This window comes from Gossypium arboreum, chromosome 4 (assembly GCF_025698485.1).
Source record: "Gossypium arboreum isolate Shixiya-1 chromosome 4, ASM2569848v2, whole genome shotgun sequence".
In the NCBI taxonomy this organism is placed as follows: domain Eukaryota; kingdom Viridiplantae; phylum Streptophyta; class Magnoliopsida; order Malvales; family Malvaceae; genus Gossypium; species Gossypium arboreum.
The window spans coordinates 6785760-6812144 of NC_069073.1; the positions used below are offsets into that span (position 1 = coordinate 6785760).

The 26385-nt window shown below is 30.1% G+C and overlaps 1 protein-coding gene across 3 annotated transcripts; it reads right to left on the reverse strand.

The window, feature by feature from the left end:
* Nucleotides 1-2286: 2286 nt before the first annotated feature.
* Nucleotides 2287-15364, reverse strand: LOC108450334 (agamous-like MADS-box protein MADS1). 3 transcript variants are annotated; one of them, XM_017747902.2, is made up of 9 exons: nucleotides 15073-15364; nucleotides 14761-14996; nucleotides 3986-4067; nucleotides 3764-3825; nucleotides 3592-3691; nucleotides 3430-3471; nucleotides 3113-3154; nucleotides 2842-3021; nucleotides 2287-2516 (listed from the first exon to the last, which is right to left on the reverse strand). In XM_017747902.2, the coding sequence occupies exons 2-8, from the start codon at nucleotides 14985-14987 to the stop codon at nucleotides 2872-2874; spliced, it is 705 nt and encodes a 234-aa protein (XP_017603391.1). In that variant the 5' UTR covers nucleotides 14988-14996; nucleotides 15073-15364; the 3' UTR covers nucleotides 2287-2516; nucleotides 2842-2871. The 3 variants fall into 3 exon arrangements, with proteins under 3 accessions (XP_017603391.1, XP_052882942.1, XP_052882943.1); XM_053026982.1 differs by lacking the exon at nucleotides 3430-3471; XM_053026983.1 differs by lacking the exons at nucleotides 3113-3154; nucleotides 3430-3471 and having other exon boundaries at nucleotides 15073-15363.
* Between the last annotated feature and the right edge of the window lie 11021 nt (nucleotides 15365-26385).

Below are 26385 nucleotides of genomic sequence, written 5' to 3' on the forward strand. Positions count from 1 at the left end.
ATTTTCTTAACAAAAGTTAATGGATGAGTGATAAACACGTAACAATTTAATAATTATGTAACTTTTAAAAGTTGGGTGATCGAAATATAATTTTAATCAAAATTTGAGTATACCTCTATTTTTTATTATGTCTGGTTTTAGAGAAATAATTTTTAGGAAAATTTTGGTTGATTCACGAATATTTTTTCCTTCTTTTGCTTGCCTTTAGCTACAACTTTATCACTTTAAATCTTAGTTGGATTCTAGTTCAAGCCATCACTCTAATCTATATATAAAATTGGATAGAATCATAACAATCAATAACAATGGTGTTTTTTAGTAAATTAGAAAGTTTTTTATTATAATTATCGTATTTCTAATTATATGAATAATAGATCGAAAAATAATGATTTCCACTATCATTTTAATTTGTATGATAATTATACTAACTATAACTAGTTAGAATAACACGGACATTATTCTTAGTAAGAATTATTGCAATAGGATAAAAGGCATTATAATATTAACTCATGAATCCACTATATCAATACATGTAACCGTGATCTTTATCCGCATCAATAAAATTGAATAGGATTATACCATTCAATAACATCGCAATATATGTAATCACAATATTTATATATTTATAAAATTGAATAAAATCACTCTAACCAATATTATACCAACACATTTAACTAAATAAGCAACCATAATCTAAAACTTTAAATTACAAAAATCCAACTACATCTACTTGAGCTATAGTAATAGCTTCTTAGCAAATTCGATAATAATAAAGCTTTGCTTGAAATCGAAAACTTTGAAATCGTAAGTAAAGTAATCAGTATTGTATCGATATGGACGTATTATTTTTCTATTAGTATTGGTTTGTTTCAATGCATCTTTTGAATTTGTCACTATTTTTAAAAATATTTGATATATGCATATAAAAAACCTATACAAATATCAAGTAAAAAGATTAAATAAGTCTTCAACATAAAATACTCATCAATTATATAAAATATTCTTTAATAAACTTCACAAATATAATCCACTATTAAACTAATTAAAATAAATAAGCAAAAAATTATTGCATAAATTAAATAATAAGATTATTCTATACCATTCATATAACAATTCATAATTCAATAAATTCAAAATAAATAATAAAATTTTAAATTTAATCAATACTTTATATTTAAATGGCATGGGTGAAATTAATTGATAAGCACTAGTACGACTGGTAGTGACTGAATTTTGCACTAGAACGAAACCTAAAGTTCATCATTCCTATTTACTATCGGAACATAATTGACTACTTAAATTTTAAGTTAGAGTCCCATCATATTTAAATATCACGAGTAGCTTTTGTTTTAAATTTATTTTGACTTAAACTTTATCATGTGTAACTTTATCCAAAGACATATATATATATATATATATATATATATATATTGAAAAAATATCTAAATATATTCCAATCATCGTATTAATTTGATCCTTTTAGTTATAGTTATTTCGATATGATTTATTTAAGATTGAGTTCAAGTAATTAAAAGTTAAAATTAAGTTCTTTCAATTTTTAAATTTAAAAATCTCAATCTAATTATTAACATTGTTAGTATTTCGTCAAAATTTGTGAATTTTTTTGTCAATAAAATTTGTGAACTTGACTTATTAATTAGGCTAACCAAATATGATCGGGGCAAGGCTAGAAAATTTTTTTAAAGGGCAAAAATTAAAGTAATTTTTCTGATAGTAAAATGTAATTTTTAAAAGGTTAAATCAAAATTTTATCATTTTTAAGGGCCAAAGTGTAATTTTATCTTTATTAATTTAAAATTTTAAAAATATTAAAGGGTCAAAATAACATTTCCATTTTAGGGAGGCGGGGCCCCTGCCAACCCCTGATGTAATATATAATTAATGAAAAATAAACTTGTTGAATTGATAAATTTTATAGAAACTACTAACAATGATAATGATTTTAAATTAAAAAAATTAAGAGGATTGATTTTTATTTTATTTCTTTTATAGAAGTATAGATACTAATAACTTATAATTAAGGAAACAAAGGGCTTAAGACTAGAAAGCGATAACAACCTTTAAATTTTATATTTAATTAAAAGAAAATCTATGATACACCATAAACTCCATAAATAAGGTTAAAAATTTGATAAGTGTTTAAAAAATAAAAGCTGAAATCAAAAGGCAACTGCTCCATCTATCTAGTTATTGAATTGAACAAATATATCCAAAGTAGTTGAGAGAAGGGATGAAAACTATATGTAGAGTTTTAAGAAACATATATAATACAAAAATAAACCTTTCCTGCAATATAACAGTTAAAAAGGAGTCCAGTACTGAAACCTAAGTTCCTTACATTCATCACAATCAACAACTACGCTTTCAACTGTTTATAAACCATATATAAATATATATATATATATATATACTTGCATGGCTTATAAGATATATATATATATGCTTAACCAGAGATAAAGTTGGTAGAATATTAGAGGCTGCTGCTTGCATGTCAGCTGCACCAAAAAGTAAAAATAAATAATAAGCAGAGAAAGAAATATATATATGCATAATAATGTGAGAATATTAATTATGAATATGGAAAATGAGCAAGTGACTGTTTAATTCTTCAAAGTTTATAGCCTTTTCAACTTAATTTATATGCATTAATTGGCAGGGACTGTTTAGTGCAAATATTCAGCATTGTGACTACATACATGCACTTGCTAATACTAATAACAAAACTCATATGTTTATAGGGAGCTTTTCAAGTAGTTGTTCCATATACCATCCTCTTCCAAAGTGCTTAATTTTAAGCAAATAATTAAAATGGGTTCTAACCTTGAATAGATGGAGGTGGAAGAGAGAAGCTTATACAAGTTGAAGAGGAGTTTGGTCTTGGTTGGAGTAATCATTATTACTGGGTTCCAGCAGGTTTACTGGCAGAAAGTTGCGATTGTAGGAGGAGGCTGCTTGTATCAGCTGGTTTGATTGTTGTTGCGCTCTTTCATTTTCAGCTATCTGCATCCATACATCCATGCATCTATTTTAATCATGATCAACACCCAACATCTCCATCTATAGTTGAAATTCATTAGGCAGAGAGGCTTACTTTTGCTCGCAGGTACATGTTATCGTTCTGCAGTTCAACTTCCTAGAAATTATATACCCATTTTACAGCTGTTAATAATTAAGACGACGACTTTTATGCTATCACTTATATCTTGTATAGTGTCTAACAAATTAAAGATTCTGAAGATGAAACTACAATGGGGTTTGAGGATATCAATGTATACAATCCTCTTTTTTCTTTTTCAAGCTAATGATGGATGAATTAACATACTCAAGATTGCTTCTAAACCAGCTATATACCGGGTTTTGAGTTAACTAGCCTATAAATAAATAGACCAAGTAGGGATGAAAGTTTACCCTCTTTTGCATGAATCCAATTTCTGCAAACAGTAATTCGTTCTGGTAGAGTTGGAGAATGTGTTGAGTGAATAACCATATTTTATTCCATATAATAAACAAACAAAGAGATTAAGATGGAAGGAAAGAATGAAAGATTTTAATATACACCAAAACAAAAACCTTTTTGGATCTGATTCTACAAATGCCTTTCTCCAGCCTGCCTTCAAGGTTCTTGAGTTCCTTAAAGGTCAATGAGCTCAGAGCCTCTCCAAGGATATGCCTGCAACAAACATCATTCGTATATAGATATAGATATAGAGTGTAGGAAGAAGAAGAGAAATTGATAGGAGACCTGTTCATGTTCTGAACATCACGAATTTGTCGTCGGAGTTTGGTTGCTTCTTGCTGGTAGAACTGAGGTAATTTTTATAACATTAGTATCATATAATATAAAGAGAAAGAAGAGTGAGTTAAGAGAATGAGAAAACGACACAAAAACCAAGTGGAATAGGATCCTCTCATGCCCTACCAAGTGATAGCCAATGATTTAGTAAATCAGGTAATATGGACTTGCCTGAATGTTGGCTTCAGCCACAGACCCTGGAGTTGTTGCATCTGAGCATGCTTTCTTGTATCTCTCAATTGTTGCTCTCACACTGCAAGCAATAGTTCCAGTTGTTTGAATGCCAAGTAGTAGTCAATTGAAAATGCCATTTTTACAAGTGGAAACTACTTTTAAACCGAGGTTTCTTATACTACATAATTGCAGCACACAACAGTCTACATAACTTCAACTACCCTATCTTAGGAAAATGTGAAGGCCTCTTCTTGAATACATAGACAAAGCCATAAGTTAATAATGCAATATTAAAATTAGGGTGTTTTCTTAAATGTTATAACACATCATTTGGGAGAGGTCAGATGGAAAAGCACTTCAGAATGAGCTTTTTATAAGCTTCAATGTTACACAAAACATCATAATAGTTTGTATAATTAGATCATTCACACAATATAATCTTTTTGTTAAATAAAAAGAAAATCTTATAAGTTTGAAATATCAATATAATCAAAACAATGTGTATTTGCATAAAATGTCTAATATAGTACTTCTACTTTGAAAATATACACTATAATACTTTACATGAACTGTCTATGTGTTTTATTATGATACCTCTACTTTTATAAAATGTCAAATGTGATACATGAATTATCAAAATGTGTTTTATTATGGTACCTAATGTTGACTTCGTTATTGAATTGCTAAACCAGCCCATGAAAATTTTGACAAGAAGAATTTTTTTCCCAAATTATTACATTGATAATATATATAACATTATATGAAAAACTAAATAAAACAAAAATAAATAAATAATTGATAAAAAAACTAAATAAAGAGTTTTCCATTTGAAAATATACTTTTAATTTATTTTTTAAAATTATTATCCATGAAAGTGTATTTTTTATTAACCATATGTTTAGTTATTTTTTAACTTAATTTATTTTGTTTTATTTAGTTTTCACATAAAACAATTATCCATGTGGATTTGATGATTTAAAAAAAATTTACGTGTTAAATTTTCATTGGCTAGTTTAGCAATTCAATAATAGTGTTAATACCATGTATCATAATAAAACATATAATGATAATTTAGGTGTCGTTTTGGACATTTTCAAAATACATGTACCACATTGGACATTTTACGAAAATATAAATGCCCTAACAAAATATATATTGATAGTTCAAATACCACATTAGATATTTTCAAGGTATTATTACTACATTAAACATTTTATAAATGAATAAATACCAAATGTGGCATCATGTCCCTAAAATTTTCTTTAAAAAATGAGAAACCATCTTCGGAAAAAAATTATACAATGAAATTATCACACCCTTTTCCGCCGGCTGACATATTAATTAAGTGGCAAATATTTAATATAGTAACCAAAAAAACTTATTAAAAGAAATAAGGCATACTATTAAATCTCTTCATGAGTAAAGTTATCCGTTTAGGTCCAAAGGTCTATCAGGATTTGAGTAAAAAAATTAGATCTGAAATATGGATTGAGCTCGGACTTGAACATTCAAAGCCCAACTAGGCCTATTTTTAAGTTTATAATAAATTATATTATGTTATTTTTAATATTATGTAATTTATAACACAAAAAATAAATCTATATTAAATATATAATACTACTCTAATATAAACATTAAAATAATGCTAAGATGATTATATAAAAATTTTAACAAATAAAAATAAAAACAATTATTAATTATTAAATTAAAATAATATAAATATTTTTAAAAAATTTAAAATAATATGAGGGAAGCCTAAAATAGGCTTGAATTATTTTTTTTGCAAATATAGGCGACTTTAGACAAAATTTTAATTTCATATTTCAAGCCAAGCCGAACTTGGACAAATATAAAATTAATATCATAATTAGATTTAATCCGACCCGACCTATGAACACAGTAACTAAAATAGACCACCAATATAACAAAAACAAAAAAATAGTTAATATTTATTTTAGAAAATGTAGCAAGTTGAAAGCCAAAACTTTATAATTTTTCTAAACGTAAATTGATTAAATGAAAATGAATTAATTAAATACATTGCTAGATAGAATAAAAAAACTGAAAGTAGAAAAATCAAAAGAATTATTAAATTTTCTTTTCATTGGCTTAGTAGGAAGGATGGAAATTTGAAAAAAAAAATTATTTATTATCTGGTAGAGTTAAAAAATAAGAGAAAAAAAATAAAGTCTTCGTAAAATGCATAATTTTGAACATGCACACCTACCTCTCATTTCTTTTTCCTTATCATTCCAATTTGAAATAATTTATTTTTTATGCATTAGAATAGAAAATAAATTTTTTCATGTTTTCTTTCCTACCAAATGAACTTAATTCAGAGCTAATTCTTCGTTCCTGTCGCAGTTGAAAAAAGGATTGTAACGCCCCAATTTTCGGGAATTCTATGAATGTTGGCAAAATTTCATGCTTTGATTTTGTCATTTGTGAGTGAAATTATGAAATAGAACCTATGTGAAAATGTTTGAAAATGCTATAGGCTAAATTGAAGTGGCCAAATAAATAGGAGTGCAAAATAGGAGGATTTGCATGACAAACCTCCAATTTTACATGAAGTGGCCAGCCATCATGTTGTTGTAGACAATATGAGCACTTGATATCCATAATTCATGGTACAAATTGATAATGGATTAGGTAAATGTTCCATGATAATGAATTAGGTAAATATTCCATGATAATGGGTTAAGTAGATGTTCCATGATAATGGTTTAGGTAAATGTTCCATGATGGGCATTTCATGTCTTTTGTATTAAAGAATTAAATGGATGAAATATGAAATTTTATTAAAAGAAAAAGGGGTGAAAAGAACAAAGTTTTGTCCATCTTTGTTCATCATATCCTAAAGTTAGAGAAGAGAAAGGAGAGGAGAAAGCTCTTGAATGTTCGGTCACTTGGGGAAGAAAATTGAAGGTAAGTTCATGGTAGTTTGCTTTTATATTGATGTTCATGAGTTCTTCTTGATTCTACCTTAACTCTTGAAGCATATTTTGGTTTTTAGTTGTGTTGTGAGCATTTAGTCATGAATTAAAATGAAGGAAATGGTTGTTGTTTCATGTTCTTTTGATGAAAAATGGAAGATAGGTGAAGTTGAGCCAAACAAATGAGCATGCATGTGCCTTAGATGTTAAAGGGAAAAATCAGCTAGCATGTTGTGCTTTAAAATGATGAAATGGAGATTATACTTAAGTAAAATCATAGATATGTGATGATTGATTGGTGATATACATGTTTAAATAACAAGCATGCAAGTTAGGTGTGAAAGAGTGATTTGGTAATAAATCTGCTTGGGATAGCAGCAGTAACGTGACTTTGGAAAATCACCATAAATTGTGGGAGATGAGTTAGAAGCTGCATAAATTATGTAATTAAAGCTTAATGAGTCTAGTTCCAAATGGAATAAACGAGAAAATATTTTGAATTCTGTACAATGAGAAATTTGATTCGTAATGAAGAGTTGTCAGATTAGTCAAACAGTGAAACATGGGAAACTTTAAGAAAAATCTGGTATTGATTGGCCATACCAAAAATTCTGAAAATTTTATGGATAGAAGATATATGAGTCTATTTTCAGGAAAAATTAACGGCACTTGATTTGGAGTTTCGTAGCTCCAGTTATAAATAATTTAGTGACTGTTGCTCAGGAAGACAGCTTGCAGTGAAATTATGATTATGTTGTAAACATTGACAAAAATTTGTTAATGAGTTACTTATTGTTTTCTTATAAGCTTACTATGATCTGTAGGTGTGGTTGGCCGAATATTGTAAGGGGTTAATCGTAGTTCGTATTTGAATAGTTAGATTAATGTGTTAGTAATCCAATTGTAGGCGTTCGTGTGTGGATCTCACAAGATATCGTCGCAAAGCAGTGTGTAATTAACACCCTCTTTCTTAGTCTGGATCGACAAAAGTTGAAAAGCCGAAATGCCGAAAACCGGTATTTTGTAGATTTATGAGTGTGCGAATGCTCGTGAGGTAAATCGATTAATGTTTTTGGTAAGCTGCAAAATTTGGACTGCAAAGCACGTGATTTCGTGCCCTCGATATTTTTGGGCTTAATGGGCCAAAATTGGAATGATGGGCCAACGGCCCAATTCGTAAGAACCCTCGCACGTGATTCGTTAGTACGTAAAAAGTAGGAATATGCATGAAAACCCTAAAATAGATAAATTCTTGAAATACCTTTAAAAGTGGAAATTTACAGTTTTACCCCTAGGAGATAAATTACCAAATACCCATAGGGTTAAATTGACCTAAATGCATCTTTGATCGTTGTTATTTCTTGCATGCCATGTTGTTATTATCGATGCATGGGATTGGGATATTGACGGAAGAAGTCTGAAAGTGGCTTGTCCACGCATTTAGAGGCTTTGTCTCAATTTATTGTTAACTGGCGAGCAAAGCAAGGTCAAAATGGAGTGTTAAATTTGGGTGGGTTGAGCTATCCCCACATGGAGTGTATGGCTGGTACGGGTGGAGTGTAGTGATTGGTGGGTTGAGTAGTCTCCCCAAATGGGCGTGCATATGTTTACTGATGTTGCATGTATTTTGAAATGGGCCTACGGGCCATACTGTTATCTAAATAAGGGGCTAAGGTCCAGTTTATTGTAATCTGAAAAGGGCTCTGGTCTAGTACCACTGTTACCTGAATGAGCTTAGGCCCAATAGGCTTGAGCTGACTTGGGCTTTGAATGGGTTTTCCTTACACACTGAGTTTCCCCAAACTCACCCCTTTTATTTTCATCCACGCAGGAAATCCCCAACCATAGTGGGCTTCGAGCTGTGAGGGAATTCGGAGTGGCCACCCGTTTTGAAAGTTTGATTTTCTTCTGGTGAACTGGACATCCTTTTAATTACGTTTGAGGTTTTGGGCTTTTAAATGTAATAAGGCCGCTTATTTATTTTTGATGGTTTTTATATGTTTTATTAAGATAGGTAATATTTATATTTTAAATGTTGAAATTAGATAGCTTTAGGGCGCGTTTTCAAAAACAGTAATTGATTTCAAAATAACACGAAAACAAGCAAAGCTTCCGCAATGAAGATATTTTCCAAAATTAATCACTTTTCCTAAAAAGGACTTAATCAAATCGGTTTCCTAGAAATATACATGACGTTAAGGTATGGCAATGGCGGTTTGCATGTCTAGGATTGGATCCGAAGGAGTTTGGTACTTAAGCGGTCGATGGACTCACCTCCTCTTTCCGGTTTCCTACCGGTGCATGACTTCCATTCACTTTAACCTATAATGAAATCATCTTTTAAAACACTCAGTAAGTTTTCTTTCTGGATCGGAAATGTTTTGAATGTTTCGATGTGGCATGTCGGATCCGGCCATAACGTCTGGGCCGGGTTTGGGGTGCTACAAGGATTTTACGAAAAATGCGATTGAAAAGTGTGATTTATTAATTTCAAGTGTTTCGTGTTATTGTAAAAAAATTATGGTAAAAGTTAATGTCTATTTCCATAATATTGGAAAGCAAAAAGAATTAATAATATTTAAACAATTTAATATAATGATACATGATATATAAAATTTTAATACTTTTAAGTAATTAATATAAATTATTTGTAAAATTAATGATATAAAATATTAAAAAATTAAAATATAATAATAAATGATATTTAAATAATTTAATATAACAATACATTATATTTAAATAATTTAATATTTGTCGGAACTCATTTGAGATTGCAGTTGAGGTGCACTGTAAAAGCAATCCCAAACAAATTGCTTTTGCAACCAAAAGCACTTTCAAGAAGTGCTGGGTGCATTTGGGTTTTGGTTTTGGGGTGATATCACCTTATTAAATCATTTCTATCTACCCAAGTACAAATGAAGTAATGGAAGGTTATATCATGATTCCAGCTGCTGCTGCCATTTTGAAACTTTCAGACCCTTTTGCTATATCAAAATTGCAGAGCAATTGTTCAAGGTCAGTATGAGTTAAATTTGTTGCTATTTCTTGGTTTGTTAAACCAAGATTGCAGAGCTGTTTGGTATGCTTTGCTCATCCTTCAATTTTTTTTTTTTTGTATCTTGAATATGTAAGGGTTTAGCAGATGCACTGTGTAGTTTGGTATCAATGAAGCTCTATTACTGTAAAAACAATAAACCTACCTACATTTTTTGGCTTTGCTTTGTGCATGCAGTACTTAGCCAAATATCATTGCTTTTTTTACTTCTTTTTTTTTTTTTTTTTTTAGCAATCTATTGTGTTTTAGTTTTATAGATATGTGGGGTCCTCGAAGCCCAAGATTGAGCAACATGCTCAACTTGAAGGCTACTTATATATATATATATATATATATATATATATAATGAATTAATGAAAAATTAAAGCATAATATATTTTGATGTTAACTATAAACCGTATTTACATGTGGGTTAATTAAGTGCACTTTCAAGGTTTTGTCTTCTTATAAATTTGAATTTTTAATCATTTTATTAAATTTTACTTATAAATATATATTTATTCAATAATTTTTTAAATAATAAAATAGGCAAACAGAAAGAAAATAAATTAAGAAGCCAAATGAAAGAATGTAGATAAAATAATGTATATTTCTCGAAAAAAAAATATTATTCTTGCATATACCATTCATCAACGACGGGTCTTTATAGACCCTATCTATTCTTGTTGATATTTATCACTAGCTCAAAAGAAGTGAAATTTGAAGCCATTTTATTGTGATAGATGAAAAGTGTTATGTTTGTTGAAGCAAGTAAAATATCAAAAGGTGAAAAGGCAAAAGCAATATGAGATAGGAGGTTGACAATAATATTTTGTGATCGTTGTATTAAGGAGATAAGTAATGACAATAAACTCGGTACTCATTTCAAAAGAGAAAGGTAACTAAGAATTGTTGCCAAATTTGATAATGAAACGAGTAAGACTTGTACACAAAAATAATTAAAAAATAGGGATGGCTTATTGAAAAAAGAATGGAAAAAGTTTAAAGAGAAATATATTAGTTTAGGGTAAAATCCTATAAAAAGAACAGTTGATGCCTAAAAGATTGGTGAAAGAGTAGGCTAAAGGTACATTACTTTTATTTTTTTTTCTGTGTAATTATTATTTCTCTTATTTATAAGGTTTTCTCATTTGTATTAAACCATTATTTTATATATAGGTTGTCCTTAAAACCTCTAAAATTTAGAGTTGCAAGCTCTGATCCTGGATTAGAAGGAAATTTAGACCACATGTTCATGAGGATAATTGCAATTGATTGCAAAGCATGGAGACCTTCTTCATGCCTATTCCTTAGCGATTTATTTGAGGATGAATACAATGAGACACCTAAAAAAATGAAGAAGAAAATTCATGATAGGCCACTTGAGCCTGAACAACATGTTCTTGATATACGTCAAAAAAGAAAATCCATGTAGGTGGAATCTTCCCATATTAAGGCTTGTAAAAAACCCTCAAATGCAAGAGGGGTTGTCAAGTTATATAGCCAAATTAATATACTATGCAATGCTGCTGACAATATGAGTCAAGCTACATTGAGCCTAACTCCTATGAATGATCCATGTGGCATACGATAAGTTATCAAAGTGCTTGTTAGCTTGTTGGAGGAAGTTCCAAAAGCTAGTAAATTCAGTGGCGAAGCCAGAGGGGCGGATGGCAAGGGACTCGGCCCCCTAAAATAATTTTTTTTTCATTTAGGCCCTTTTATAATTTATAAATTTTAAAATAATAATGGTTAAATTGTACTTTTGCCCCTCAAAATGATAAAAAATTGATTTAATTCTTTAAAAATTATAAAGATATAGGCTATTAAAATAGTAAAATTACATTTTTACTATTATAAAAATATACAATATAATTTCGAACCCCCAAAAAAGTTTTTCCCAAATCCACTATACATTTTTTCGCAGAAGTTATTGGTCAATAAGGATAAGCAATTGTGTTTTTATCCATATCTCATGAGATAAGAGTTTGGTGGCTTAAGATTGAAACAGGGGAGAGTTCTAAATTTGCTAGCCTTCTTGGGTCATAAGATATGCATTATCAAATCTCGCTAAGTTTCTTTTATTTTCAATTGTTATGTTCGAATATTAGTTTGCATTGGACATTTATAAGTGTCACCTATGTTTGATGACGTTTGACGGTTTATATATGTTTGCTTGCTTTCTTTACTTTCACACAATGATGAATGTTTATTATCTCTTTTTTACATGTTGGGACAATGATGAATGCATTTTCACTTGTTGTGAAATGCATGGAAGCTACAAGGGATGTTATTGCTTGTAGTTTAATGAGTTCACTTTAAACTTTGATATGTTATGATGTGTTATTTTGGTCATATTTAAATTACATAGATGCATGAATTTAATAGTAATTTATCAAGTAATGGTAATAGTTATTATATTATTTATATTCTTAAATTAACTTACTTAAATATCATTTAAATTAATCAATTTAATAGTAATTATATTTCTTCTAAAATTTTGAATTGTATTCATGGGATGAAATTAATATTTATTATTATAAGATGGATTATTTTTGCTTTCTAATATTATGTTTTAACTTTTAAAAATAATTTTGACAGTCCGAAATTAATAGACCACCTTTTTCCATTACACTTTTCCCGATCGTAACTTTTAAAAGGCAATTTTAAACAGAAACAACAATGCTAAATTAGCCAAAACCCCAAAACCTAATAAAATAAATGAACTGTAATTTCTTTTCACTTTTCTACTTAAAAAGAATGCTTGATATTATATGCAATTAACAGATTCTAGCATACATTTCGACATTAGATAAACAGTAAAGGGGGAAAGAAGATTAACAAAAAAAGAAATCTCTTGTTTGCAAAATTAATGAAGCCTGGTAAAAGAGTGAAAAGGAAAGGAAAGGAGTTGCTTTTGATATTTGGTTGCTTGCAAAATAAGATATAATAACGAAATCATTTATAAGCATTCATAATTAACAATGAAATAAACATTTTATAAATTAAAAACTTTCTTTCCTTTCCTTTTAAATAATGCAAATAAAGAAGCATAACATACCCTAAAACTATTTGTTTAATTAAAAAAAAAATGCATTAGGCAAGGTGAAGCAGCAGTAGGTAAAAATACTGCAGTCTAAAAAGTAAAGCAAAAAGTGTTGTATGTGATTGAGAAGGGAGGCAGCTAGCTGTTTCCTTAAATTTGTCGAGCTTTTCATTGGTTACCTCTGCCACTCTGGTACAAGATCCCTCGATATGATTGGTTGTGATCCTTTTCCTTTTACTTTTTTATGTGTTTTTATCATTTATGAAAAATGTGAGTTGCTTTTTACCCCATTCCACAACATGTAATGACCTCTCTCTCTTGAAATACCCCGAGATTTTAACCCCAGCAAGAAAACAACCCCCTTTATTAATAATATTATTATCCTTCCTTTTTAACTCTGGGGTTACTATTAAATAAGGCATGAAAACTATGAAATGTTGAGTGAAAATTTAAGCAGCTGCAGTTGCAGTTGCAGGTGCAGGCAATGGCAAATGCTACAGGCTCCAAGAAAGTGCATGCAGAGAATCCCATTGGTTCGTACCCTTTGCTTCTATCCGTCTTTTCTCACGTATTGCTAGGCTAGCTATTAGAATTTTCTCCTTTCTTTACTATTTTACCCTACATATTATATAATAGAACAAATATACTTCAGTTTTTGTTGGTATTCTATAGGATTTGTTGGTTGTGTAGTCTAAATGTGACAATTTAGATGATCATTTTGATATGTATCAATCAATGAAAACTCCCCTCTTTTAACAGAGAAAGTGAGGGATGGAAGGGAAGCAATGAAATTAACTAGAAAAGTTTGAGATTAAAAGATTAAAGAGAAAAGGGACAGCAAACAATGATATAAGAAGGAAAGAAAATCAAAAAAGATTCTTATGGGAAACACAGCTAAGCTGTAGATAAAGAAAAGGAAACCCTTGACTTATGCTAGGATTCCTTTTCAATTTGTGTCAAAGAAATTTGTTTTAGATTCCCATCTCAGCTTTTTTTTAGAAAACCCTAATCTCTTCAAATCTAAGAAAGCTGATAAGAAGATTAATGGGTAGAGAAGGAGACAAAATTTCCAGGTATCCAATTAGTCTATGACAGGCCAACTTTAGGTTTGTTGAGTGAAACAACCCATTTAGGGGAAAAAACCCTAATCTAATATCTGATTTTGACTGGAGTTTTTGTCACACATCCATTAGACCTATTATCTTGAAACTTTGTCATCATCGGATTGAAAGTGTGAAACAAAAGGGACAAAAAATGACTAATCTATACAAAACAAATCTGGGGTTTTAAACATCTGTTTTATATTCCATAATCTAAAAGAGTGAGCTAATGAGGGCATGACACAGTTTTGTTTTAGCAAACTTTTCTGCAAGGTGTGATAGATGATAGATGACATGTGGTGAGAGAGAGAGAGAGAGAGGGGAAAAGAGAAGGGTAGGAATTTAGGAAAGAGAGTCTGCTTTCAGCTTCACCAATCACTGCTATATATATAAATATATATATCTTTACAACCCTAAAGTTTAAACTAGGGCTATATTTACTTGAAATCATCTGCATGGCTACCAAACAAATTAGAGAGAACATACAAGAAAAGGAAGAACAACCCATAATCAAAGGTTTATAGAAGTAAATGTTGGAAGTCTTAAATGTTTTATGCTTTATTGCACAACAAAAAGTTCATAAAAAAGGTTATCTTTAATGGAATGAAAAAGATCAAACAAATTTGCAGAACATAGAAGAAGAAGAAAAGTGAAACCTGTTGTTAGCATATTCATAGAGACGGCCACGGCTGGAGAAGACTATGAGAGCCACCTCAGCATCACAAAGAACAGATAATTCATAGGCCTTTTTGAGCAGTCCATTGCGGCGCTTGCAGAAGGTAACTTGTCGATTAGTGGTGTTCTCGATCCGCTTAATCTCGATTTTGCCTCTTCCCATTTTTTTCTGGGAAGAGCTTTCTGGGTCTAGATTAGGGAACTCCATTGTTCAAAGCTGAAAAAACAAGCAAAAAAGGAATTGATGAACAATACCAAAAACAAAACAAAAACACACCACAAGGGGCTCTAACCTGGCAAGGAATTGAACTATGAGAAAGGCTAAGCTCTTGAATTCCAACTCTTCTCCTTCTTTTGATGAATATAGGTTAAGTAGAGCTACAGTTTTGTGTTGCAAAAAAAAGGCAGTTTTCTGCTTTACCAGATAGACATTTATAGACACAAAATTGACCCTTTAACAATCACCCAACACAAGGTTTTTTCATTTTTTTTATTTGCTTTTGCTTTAGTAGAAATCTCTCTCTCTCTCTCTCTTTCTCTCTCTCTAAAGCAAGCTATATACGTATTCTCTCTTTCTCTCTCTCTAAAGCAAGCTATATACGTATTTATGAAAGTACATAATTTTCTTAGGTGAATTTGTATTGGAAAAATAGAAAGAGAGAGAGAAAGAGAAAGGGATGATGCTAAAGAAGGATGGTTGATGTTCACTTTGAGATTCCATTAACCGTCCATTTCCTTCTTGTATAGGAAAAAAGAGATAGGTGATGGATGATGATGGTAAAGGGTATTTTGGAAACTCACTACCACCATTCTCTTCAATCACACCCCCATACTTTGGCATATCATTCAATCTACTCCATCAATAACACTAACATAAGTTGAATTAAATCTTTGATTGAGTATTCAATCCACCTCAACTTTAGATTTAGTCCACACCCAATACCAGTATCGAATACCAAAACATCTTACGCCAAATATATAAGAAAAACAAAACTAGATAGGCTCCCATGGTATAATTAGCCTTGTGAAATTCTGGGGTTTTGGGGACCTCTCATTATAGTTTGGTTTTTGGTGACCCTCAAACCCTATTGATGGGAAAAGCTTGACACTATCTCTCTCTCTCTTACATTATTAGAATATGTGCAGGTGGTGACGTGAGTGAAGGTGACTGCCATGTGAACCCTGCTCACCTTCTATTCTTTGTGATTCATTTATGGTAAATAAAAGAAGAGGTGATTTCATAATTTTTGTGCACTCTATGTCCTCCTCTTTGGTTAAGGGAAAATATGTACCACTCACTGTCACTGTGGGTTCCTCCACTCTCACGGCCCCAACTTGCCAGTATCCACTACCCTTGGTTTTTCTTTCTTTCTTTGTATGCACCGTTAATCAAATCTTCTAGTTAAAAAGAAAATTTAGATTCTAACTATCTGGTGCATGTGGGAAATGTTTGTAGCACTGTAATTTGCCTGCATACTTTGATCCTCTTCCTTCAATGGACACAGATAAAATTATCTTAGACAATAGCTTAAACTGCACTTTCCCATGTGTTTTTTAGTTGTATTATATTGATTGCAGTTAAGGGTTTACTTACATAAATTTTCACCAATTCCATCAACTTTAATTTGGTGTTTTAGATTTGATTGAAGACATTTTAGAACAAAATGATTATTTCTACAACAGAGTACATCAAATAATAGTGGTGCTATTAGTTTATGAAAAAAAAAATTGCAGGTCTAAATTAGAAAAGAAAAAAATCAAAATCATAACACAAGGAGGTTAGGGCACGTGGAGAGAGCTCCAGCATTAGGTTAAAAAGGCTAAGAAAAGAGAGGAAGCATAGTGATGGTCCTGAAGGAGGCATGCCCCTCCAATAATCATTCCTTTTCTATGCTATAAACTGGATTATGCTCTTCTGCATGTAGTGCATGCTGCAAATCCCAATTTAATGTGGTATGTTGCCACCATTCCAAGCAATTACATTTACAACTTATACCTATTTTAAATTTTTCTTAGTGTTAAAAAGAAAATAAATGCCTGAAACAAACTCCATTACAACCTTAACTTTTGGGGCAAAAAACACACACCCCAACCAACCTTAATTATATCTCCTATTTATTAGTCCTTTTGTTAAAAATTTAATCCATTTTCACTATTGAAAATTAGTCTCTATAACATGATGTACACAATACACGTGAAATTTCACATATTACTGTCTAGCTATTTCATTAGTTGCGCTAGTTTTTAACAGTCAAATTAATAAAATTTTTAACAGAAATGACCAATATGCTTTTTGAATTAAAGTATTAGAATTAATTTGTATATTTTTTAAATAGAGAAGGAAATACGATTTAACTCCTGATACAACATTCATTAAAATCATGCTATTTATGAATTATCAAAATTCAAACTTCCAGACCGAATTCATTTGAGTTAAAATTCAATTGCTGGGGTTAAGATTTAAAAAAAAATCAATTTTGAATAATAATATATTATTATATATCATTAAAGAGAATCACACCACAAAACTCCCAATAAAAACCATGAAATATAAACTGAATCCATGACTCTAATTTTCAATTCAACTAAAATAAATAAATAGCATTAAACAGCTCGAATTCTATCTAACATCTTCCTATATATCTTAAATTAATTTCATTCTATTTAAATATTATTAATATCATATCAATTAAATTTCATCATCAACCTACTATCATCTTGGACATTAAATATGAGCTTGGATCTAACAAGAAGCATGTTTAAAGCACTACATCAAATTTTAAACTAGAAATTTTCATACACGTCAAGGGTCGAGTTATCCTCCTTAAACTATCATTTAATGCCTAAACTGATAATTTGACTAAGGATTAGTTTGTTTCACTGAAAATGACTTTCGGAAAATGATTTACTTTTCTGGAAAAACTAATATTTTCTGGTGTTTGGAGAAATCTGTGTAAAATATTTTTTTTTGTTTGGTAAATTTCTTAAAATATTTCATAAAAGTTGTTTTCAATTAAACAAACATACATTTTGAGATTTTCTTATTTTTCATTGTTTAATTGAATTTATTTGTATCTATAATTTTATATTTTACATTGTTTTTGCATATATTAAAAATATTATGTTAAATTCAGATTCATTACAACGTCATTTTTAATTGCATGACTACTAAATGAGTATTTTTATTTAAAATGTGATATCAACAAAATTGACAAAAAATTAGCGAGGTCAACAATTGGACTTGATTTTCATATTTGAAAAGTAAAGCGACTAAATTCTTGAAAATAAAAGTACAAAAACTAAATTACAAATCTCAAGTGTACATAAACCTATGACATATTTTAACCTTTATACTACAAAATATTTATTATTAATATATTTATAATTGTAATAAATATTTATTATTAAAATATTAATATTGAATATTTTCAATAATATGTGAATAATATTATTTAAAATTATTATTTTAAAATTTATTACTAAAATAAAATTAAAATATTAAATAATTTATTAAAATAATAAATTATATTTATTATATTAATAATTTATTATATGAATAAATATAAATAATTAAATATGTATGTTTAATAATATTGAAAAATATAATATTTTAAATATTTTTAAAATAAAAATAAAATTTATTATCAATATAATAATATTAAGCTTGATTTAAGTTAATTTTATATAAAATAAAATTATCTATAGATGAGCTTTTTTCCAAAAATGACTTACGCTTTTCAAAATAGTAAGTCATTTTACAGGAAAAAAAGGCTTATTTTATCTTAACCTGTTAGTCATTTTCCGTTGACTAAACTATTTTTTGTGAAACAAACACAGGAAAATGCAGAAAATATTTTCTATAAAACCTTTTACATGTAAACAAACGAACCTTAAGAGAATGACATGATTGATACATATATACAGTATTGATACTTTGAGAATTCAACTAAAATGTTTTGAAATTTGATAATCAATTTAAAATCTAAGTCATAGTTTGGGGGACATTAATGCAATTAGCCCCATTAAAACTCTAATAATTTTTAAATTAGAAAATGACATTGGTTTCGTGTTGGAATATATGATTTTACGAATTAATCCAACACCAACTCAGTTATAAAATATTAAAAATATGATTCTTTTTTATACAATGCCTAAAAATACCCATGATCCTGAACTCTTAAATAACAGCATAAACACACTTCAAACGCACTCGAACTCATATTATCCTGCATTGCCAACATTATTGATCAAAATTAGAACTCAGTATTTATCTTATTTGGTATTAAAAACAACCAATATTATTGAAATATTTGGTAGTACAAAATTAGTTGAAAGCTATAGAAGAGCTAATATATCAATGTTGATTGATATTGAAATTTAAATAAATAGTTTCATATTATGTTCCAACTTTTAATTGTTGTGCATTTATGGTATGTTTATATGATTCACTTAATTCTGCACATATGTCTATACAAATGAAATATTTGTTTGTGCACATTTTAAAAATTGATAAATTTTATTTGTAACAAATGCAGATGGTTTAGGCTATGATTTTATTGTATTGAGTTTGATGTTTCATGTTTGGATGCTTCAAAGATGACTTCTATAACTACTTCTAAACTAGTTAATATGGTGTTTTCTTCAATACAATGCTAGTATAGCTATTTGTATGGTTAAATCACATGGAACAGTAAATTAGAAGTCTACATTAGTATTGTTGAATCACATGCATAATAAACCAGAAGTTTACTAGTCCAAATATATTAATTAGTGGGCATGATCGGTTATACCATCTTGATAAATAATAATGATGCAAAATGAGAATTTACATGGAAGTTTATTAAAGAACCTGAAGATTCTTTATTTTAAAGATTTTTTAAGTGATGCTTGTTCTCAGAAAATATGAATTATTAGAACCTCAGTAATAAAAATTGAGATTGAATCTCTAGCATTTCTGGAAGAAATATGGGTTTGTTTATCTAACAAGTGGATGTTTTAATATGATTTTGGTAGATGCATTTACAAGTTAATCACATGTGAGTTATCAACTCACAACTTGTAGTTTGCAAGATTATTTGTTTAATGATTTGTTTATGAGCAAAACTTTCAAATTATGCAATCGAGACAATTCTTGCTAATGTTAGTTACTTTATTACTCAAGTTTTCAATGGTTATTGTATATTAGATTGCCAATGCGAGTAACTATCACAAAAGCCTGTTGTTTATACGTATAAATTGATTTAGCAGAATTAATGATTAAATGCCTCTAGTTAATGTCTAAACCATTATTTTTGAGAACAAAAATTTTTGTATATAAGAATATGATGTATTATATGAATAAATACTTGCACGCATTGTAATAGACTAATTTTGGTCTGGGTCCCCAAAAAATAATAATAGAAGCCAAAGGATGCAATTGGTCAAAAACAAGCCAAAAAGGACCAAATTGAAAGATAATCATTCAATTGTGGCCAAACAAAAAAAGATGGAGAAAGCCAAGGAGTTATCAAAATTTGTTGACTTGGTAAAAGGCTAAAAATAGGAAGATTAGATTTTTATTTTATTTTATTTTATTTTATTATTAAATTAGTTAGGCTATTTTTAGTAAACCCCATGTATATAAATAAGGGTATTTTGTTCTTTGAACGGGGGGACTTAGATGAATTACTTTGGGATTCCTACTTCAATTCAGAATTGGATTATTCTCTCTTTCCATATTTCCATTGGAATTAAATTATTTTCTTTTCTCTTTCAATTACGTGAGAATTTTGTCCATTTCATTTCAATTTCTTTGTTTTTTCTAAATTCGTCTAATTGTTTCTGTTTTTTTTTATTGTTTTGCAATTAAGTTTTCATTTTCTTTTTTGGACCTAAAATTTGTTTTAACTGCATTTTGGGTCCTCCTTGAAGTTGTGTGTTTTGGAGGGTGGGATTATTTCCCTTTTGGTCCCTCCTTATTATTCGCATGTTCAAATTGGTCCATTTCCTTTTATTTATTTTTTATTCGCCCCAAAATTTTATTTTAAGGTTCGATTTATTTTTTTATTTTTCTATTTTATTATCAAATTAAATATTTAATATATTATTGCTATTATTATTATGTTTCTGTTTATATTTATTTTGTCATTCTAATACTATTACTATTTATCTAATTTTTATTTAGCTACTTATATTTCTACTATTATTATATTTTTATTTATTGTATTTCTATTCCTATTTATTTACTAATATTATTTTCATTATTATTTTTCTTATATATTTTTTTACTCTTGTTATTAACATTTTATTTATTTATTTATATCGTGTTGTTATTTATTTATGTCCTCTTATATGATTTTAAAATTTTATTATTATTATTATTATTATTGTGAAACTATTCTTTTGAAAACGGGATCGACTTTGTTTGAAAGTGAAAATTAAAACGGGAATCGCCACCAATCTTTTATCAGGTGTGATCGGATCACCTTTGTTTTAATAAATCAATTTTAGTTTACTAAAACAGGGCCTTTGGTCTACGAAACTTGAGAGAATGAGTTCGGGAGTCGGTTACGTGCGAGGAAGGATTAGCACCCTCGACATGCTCAAAAAATTGGTACCGAATTGATTAGTTAGTATCTTAATGTCGAAAATTAAAAATCGAGAAGGGACTTGAAATACGATCTTTTCTATTAATACTGATTTTAAAATTCTTGAATTAGCTTAAATCGATTTGTTTAAAGATTTCCTTATCTCGAGATATCGGAGTATCACATCCCGTAAGTTAGGACACAATACCATGAATTCCCGAGCACAAGGTCGTCTTTTAATTTAAATTGGAAATCCGTGCATTTCAAAACTCAAAAGGATATTTAGCTATTTAGAACCAACAAGAGAACCGAAACCCCGTAAGTTAGGGCACAATTCTTCGATGTTCCAAAATGCGAAACATTGCCTTATTTATTGAAATTAGTAAAAACATGAATAAAAATCTTTAAAGTAATGAACAACTGAATGATATAAAATAGGCGGAGACAAAATAAACGAGTTGAAAATACATTGAAACAAATAATAAATATGACAACAATATTAAAACAATAACAATGCATGCGATATATTAAACGTAATAATAGTATCCAATGTGAAATAAAAACAACGAATATATACATAATAAAGATATTAAGAGTATGTACGTAAAATATATATATATTTATAAATAGTAATATTGTTAGAAATATACTATATATAGTGTTTGAAGTATATACATAAAATAGTGAAAATATAACTAGTAATGTTAAGATATATATATAATATATACATATGTATGAAAAAAATATGTACATAATATAGTGTAAAAATACATACATAATATAATTAAAATATATACATAAGATAACATGTAGAAAAATATATATATATATATATAAATAATATAGTATTAAAGATATATACATAAAATAGTATAATATATATATACGTAATATAGAATTTAGAATATACCTAATATATTAAAAGAATATATATATAATATAATATTAAAAATATAATAATAACAAAAAAAAGGGAGAGAGTGGGTGATTTCGCCACAAGGTCACAGCACCGGATCGCCACGGCCACACGTCGGTGCCACCAGACACAGAGAGCCGAACCTCAAAAAAACTTTTCGGTAAAAATGGGAAAGCTTCCTCCTTTTATTTTTACTTTCGTATAAGAGAAACAAAATAAAACTGAAAGGAAAACAATAAGCAAACAAAGAACTTAAAACGAGAATAGACCAAGAAACCTATTTTGCTTTGATATATGATTAATCTCCAAAAAAAAAAACTAGCCTCTCCAAAAACTAGCCTTTACAATAACTCTTCTCCTTGATTACTCTAAAAAAACCTCTCAAAAATCCTTTACAATAACTTTCTCCCCCAAAACTTCTTCCTCCCCCTTTAAATACAAAATATGAGAAGGCTTATATAGCCATTTACAAAATATTTTTTTATTGTTTATGTCTTCATTTGTAGGTACAAGTGGTGGTGGAGCAAGTGTGGCTAATGGAATAGGTGGTGGAGCAAGTGTGGCTAGTGGAGTAAGTGGTTGAGCAAGTGTGGCTAGTGGAGTTGGTGGTGGAGCAAGTGTGGCTAGTGGAGTTGGTGGTAGCAAAGGCTAGGATTTAGTTGAGAAAAGTTTAGGTTGTGGGCTAGGGTTTTTTATTTTGATTTAGGCTTAGGGTTTGGGCCATTGGGGTTTTGATGTAAATTGGGCTTTCGGTAGTTAAGATTTTGGGTTTTGGGTTTAATTTTGGTGGGTTAGGTAAGGTTAAATTGGGTTTTGATGTAAATGGGTTAAAATTGGCCTACAACAGCTGCCCCTCTTTGCTTATTATCGAGGAACGGGAATAAAGCAAAGACACAAAGAAAGGCCAATTTTGCCCGGTCTTACTAAGTATGGACTTCTTTGGTGCTCTTCTCATCCAGGTAGTCTCTTTCCAAACCACTGTATCTTGTTGTCTTGATCAAATCCACTGCATCTTTTGATATATGCCTTGTAGCTTCGATTTACTCCAAGGTGACTTGAAAAAGATAAGATCTACAGCTTCAATCTGCTCTTCCATCGCTTTAGTAAGATAAAATTTATGGTCTTCTCTTCTGCAACTTTTAGAAAGGTAAGATCTGATATCATCGATCAGCTCCACTGCAACTTCAATTAGCTTCACTATAACTTTAGGGATATAAAATCTGTGTCTTCGATTAATTCCAGTCTTTATTCTTTACCCGGCATGTGATCCTGAGCTTAACTCATTTCTCGCAATATGAATTGACTCTTTAAAACTAAACATTAAAAACAGAAATTGAAAATAGCTCAGCACGTGAGCCAAGGCTCAACTCACTTCTCGCAATATGAGTTAATTTTTAAAACAAAATTTGTAAAACAGATTTTGAAAATACCTCAGTATGTGACCCGAGGTTCAACTCACCTCTCGTAATATGAGTTGATTTTTGCAAAGCATAAATTGAAAAAAAAATCAATTAAAAATACCTCGGTGTGTGATCTGAGGCTCAACTCACCTCTCGCAACATGAGTTGATTTTTTTGACAAACATAAATTGAAAAAAAAAGAAATTGAAAATATCTCAGCGTGTCCTGAGGCTGAACTCACCTCTCGCAATATGAGTTAATTTTTTGGAAAAACAAAATTTGAAAAACAGAATTTGAAAATACCTCAGCGTGTGAGTCAAGGCTCAACTCACCACTTGCAATATGAGCTGATTTTTTTTTAAACACAGAAATTGAAGAACAGAAATGGAAAACACCTCAGCGTCTTGAGGTTCAACTCACCTCTCGTAATATGAGCTAATTTTTTTTGAAAGACAGAAATTGAAAATACCTCAACGTGTCTTGAGGCTCAACTCACCTCTCGCAATATTAGCTGATTTTTTTTGAAAGATAGAAATTGAAAATACCTCAACGTGTCTTGAGACTCAACTCACCTCTCGCAATATGAGTTGATTTTTGACAAACAAAAATTGAAATTACCTCAGCGTTTTGAGGTTCAACTCACCTATCGCAATATGAGTTGATTTTTTTGAAAAACAGAAATTAAAAATACCTCAATGTGTCTTGAGGTTCAACTCACCTCTCGCAATATGAGCTGATTTTTTTTTTTAAAGACAGAAATTGAAAATACCTCAACGTGTCTTGAGGCTCAACTCACCTCTCGCAATATGAGTTGATTTTTGACAAAAAAAAATTGAAATTACCTCAGCGTGTCCTGAGGCTCAACTCACCTATCACAATATGAGTTGATTTTTTTGAAAAACAGAAATTGAAAATACCTCAACGTGTCTTGAGGCTCAACTCACCTCTTGCAATATGAGTTGAGTTTTGACAAACAAAAATTGAAATTACCTCAGCGTGTCCTGAGGCTCAACTCACTTCTCGCAATATGAGTTGATTTTTTTAGAAACATAAATTAAAAAAATGAAAATTGAAAATACCTCAACGTGTCCTGAGGCTCAACTCACCTCTCGCAATATGAGTTGATTTGAAAAGAAGAATTTGTAAGGCAAAAATTGAAAAATAGAAATTGAAAATACCTCAGCGTGCCTTGAGGCTCAACTCACCTCTCGCAATATGAGTTGATTTTTGAAAAACAGAAATTAAAAGCAGAAATTGAAAAACAAAAATTAAAAATACCTCGGCGTGCCCTGAGGCTCAGCTCACCTCTCGCAATATGAGTTGATTTTTGAAAAGCATAAATTGAAAAAATGGAAATTGAAAATACCTCAGCGTGTGACCTGAGGCCCAACTCACCTCTCGTAATATGAGTTGATTTTTTTGAAAGATAGAAATAAAAACATCAAAATACCAAAAGATGTCATCTGGTGGAACTCAGGTGTCCTTTCCTTTGATTCAGTACAGCTATCATCGAAATCTCTTGTTCTGCTGAAATACATGTATATGTCATGCATTATGTTATCATGAAATGCACATGTTTGCCTTAAATGCCTTTATGCCTACATGATCATGCTATGTGCCTTGGGCTTGCTTGTCATATGTCCCTTTCCGTCGTGATTTTTGATGATCTGCGTTCATTTCTTTGACTCTTGACTTTCTCTTCAGGCCCTGTACCCATCCTCTAGCTTCACGACTAATCTGCGTTTCTCAGATATCGCTCTTTTGCCCCTGGTTGAACTTTGTCCTTGCTTTGAGGCTCTTGTACTTGTCAAATTCTTGTCCGGGTAATGCTTAGCACTTCTTTTGTTTAGAGTATGTCATTTCACTATTTATCATGTAAATGAACCACATAATAAGATGCATGAATATGGTCAAGTAGGGACAAAAGGATACCTCACATTTATTCATTTCAAATGTAGCAAACAAAGAAAGTTAATCAATAATAGTAAAAAAAAAGTGTCATAAAGAGAAAGGGGATCGCATTTCAACAAATACAAATGCTCTAGATATTCAACGCATGAACTCTTCCACGTTCCTCAATCAAGAATCTTTTCGAGCATGGCTTTCTTGCGTAAGAGATTTCGAGTTTTCAGAAATGCTTCAAATACTGTAGTCTCTCTGTTTGACCCACCGTTCAAAACGCCTTGCTTTTTAATCCAGTGCTTGCTTCATTAGAACGCCCTTTAGGGTTTTCATCCTAATCTTTTGTGTTAATCAAGATGCCCTTTTCGGGTTTTCACCTTGATCCCTCTCTCTTTTTCTTTTTCTTTTTTCTTTTCTTTTCTCTTTTTTTTAAGATGCCCTTTTTCGGTTTTTCATCTTGATTTTCCTTTTTTAAGCATAATATTTCTTCACAGCATCTGAATTCACTAAATTCGGTAACTTTTTCCCATCCATCTCAGTGAGAATCAAAGCTCCGCCTGAGAATGCCTTCTTTACGACTTATGGTCCTTCCCAATTTGGGCCTATTTTCCTCGTAAGTCCTTCTGTATTGGAAGAATCTTTCTCAGCACGAGTTCTCCTTCGTGGAATTCTCTTGGCCGTATTTTCTTGTCATGGGCCGCGATCATTCTCTTCTAGTACATCTGTCCGTGACAAATTACCTTTAAACATTTTTCTTCGATGAGGTTTAATTGGTCATATCGAGCTCGAACCCATTCTGCCTCCTCTAGTTTCGAATCTATT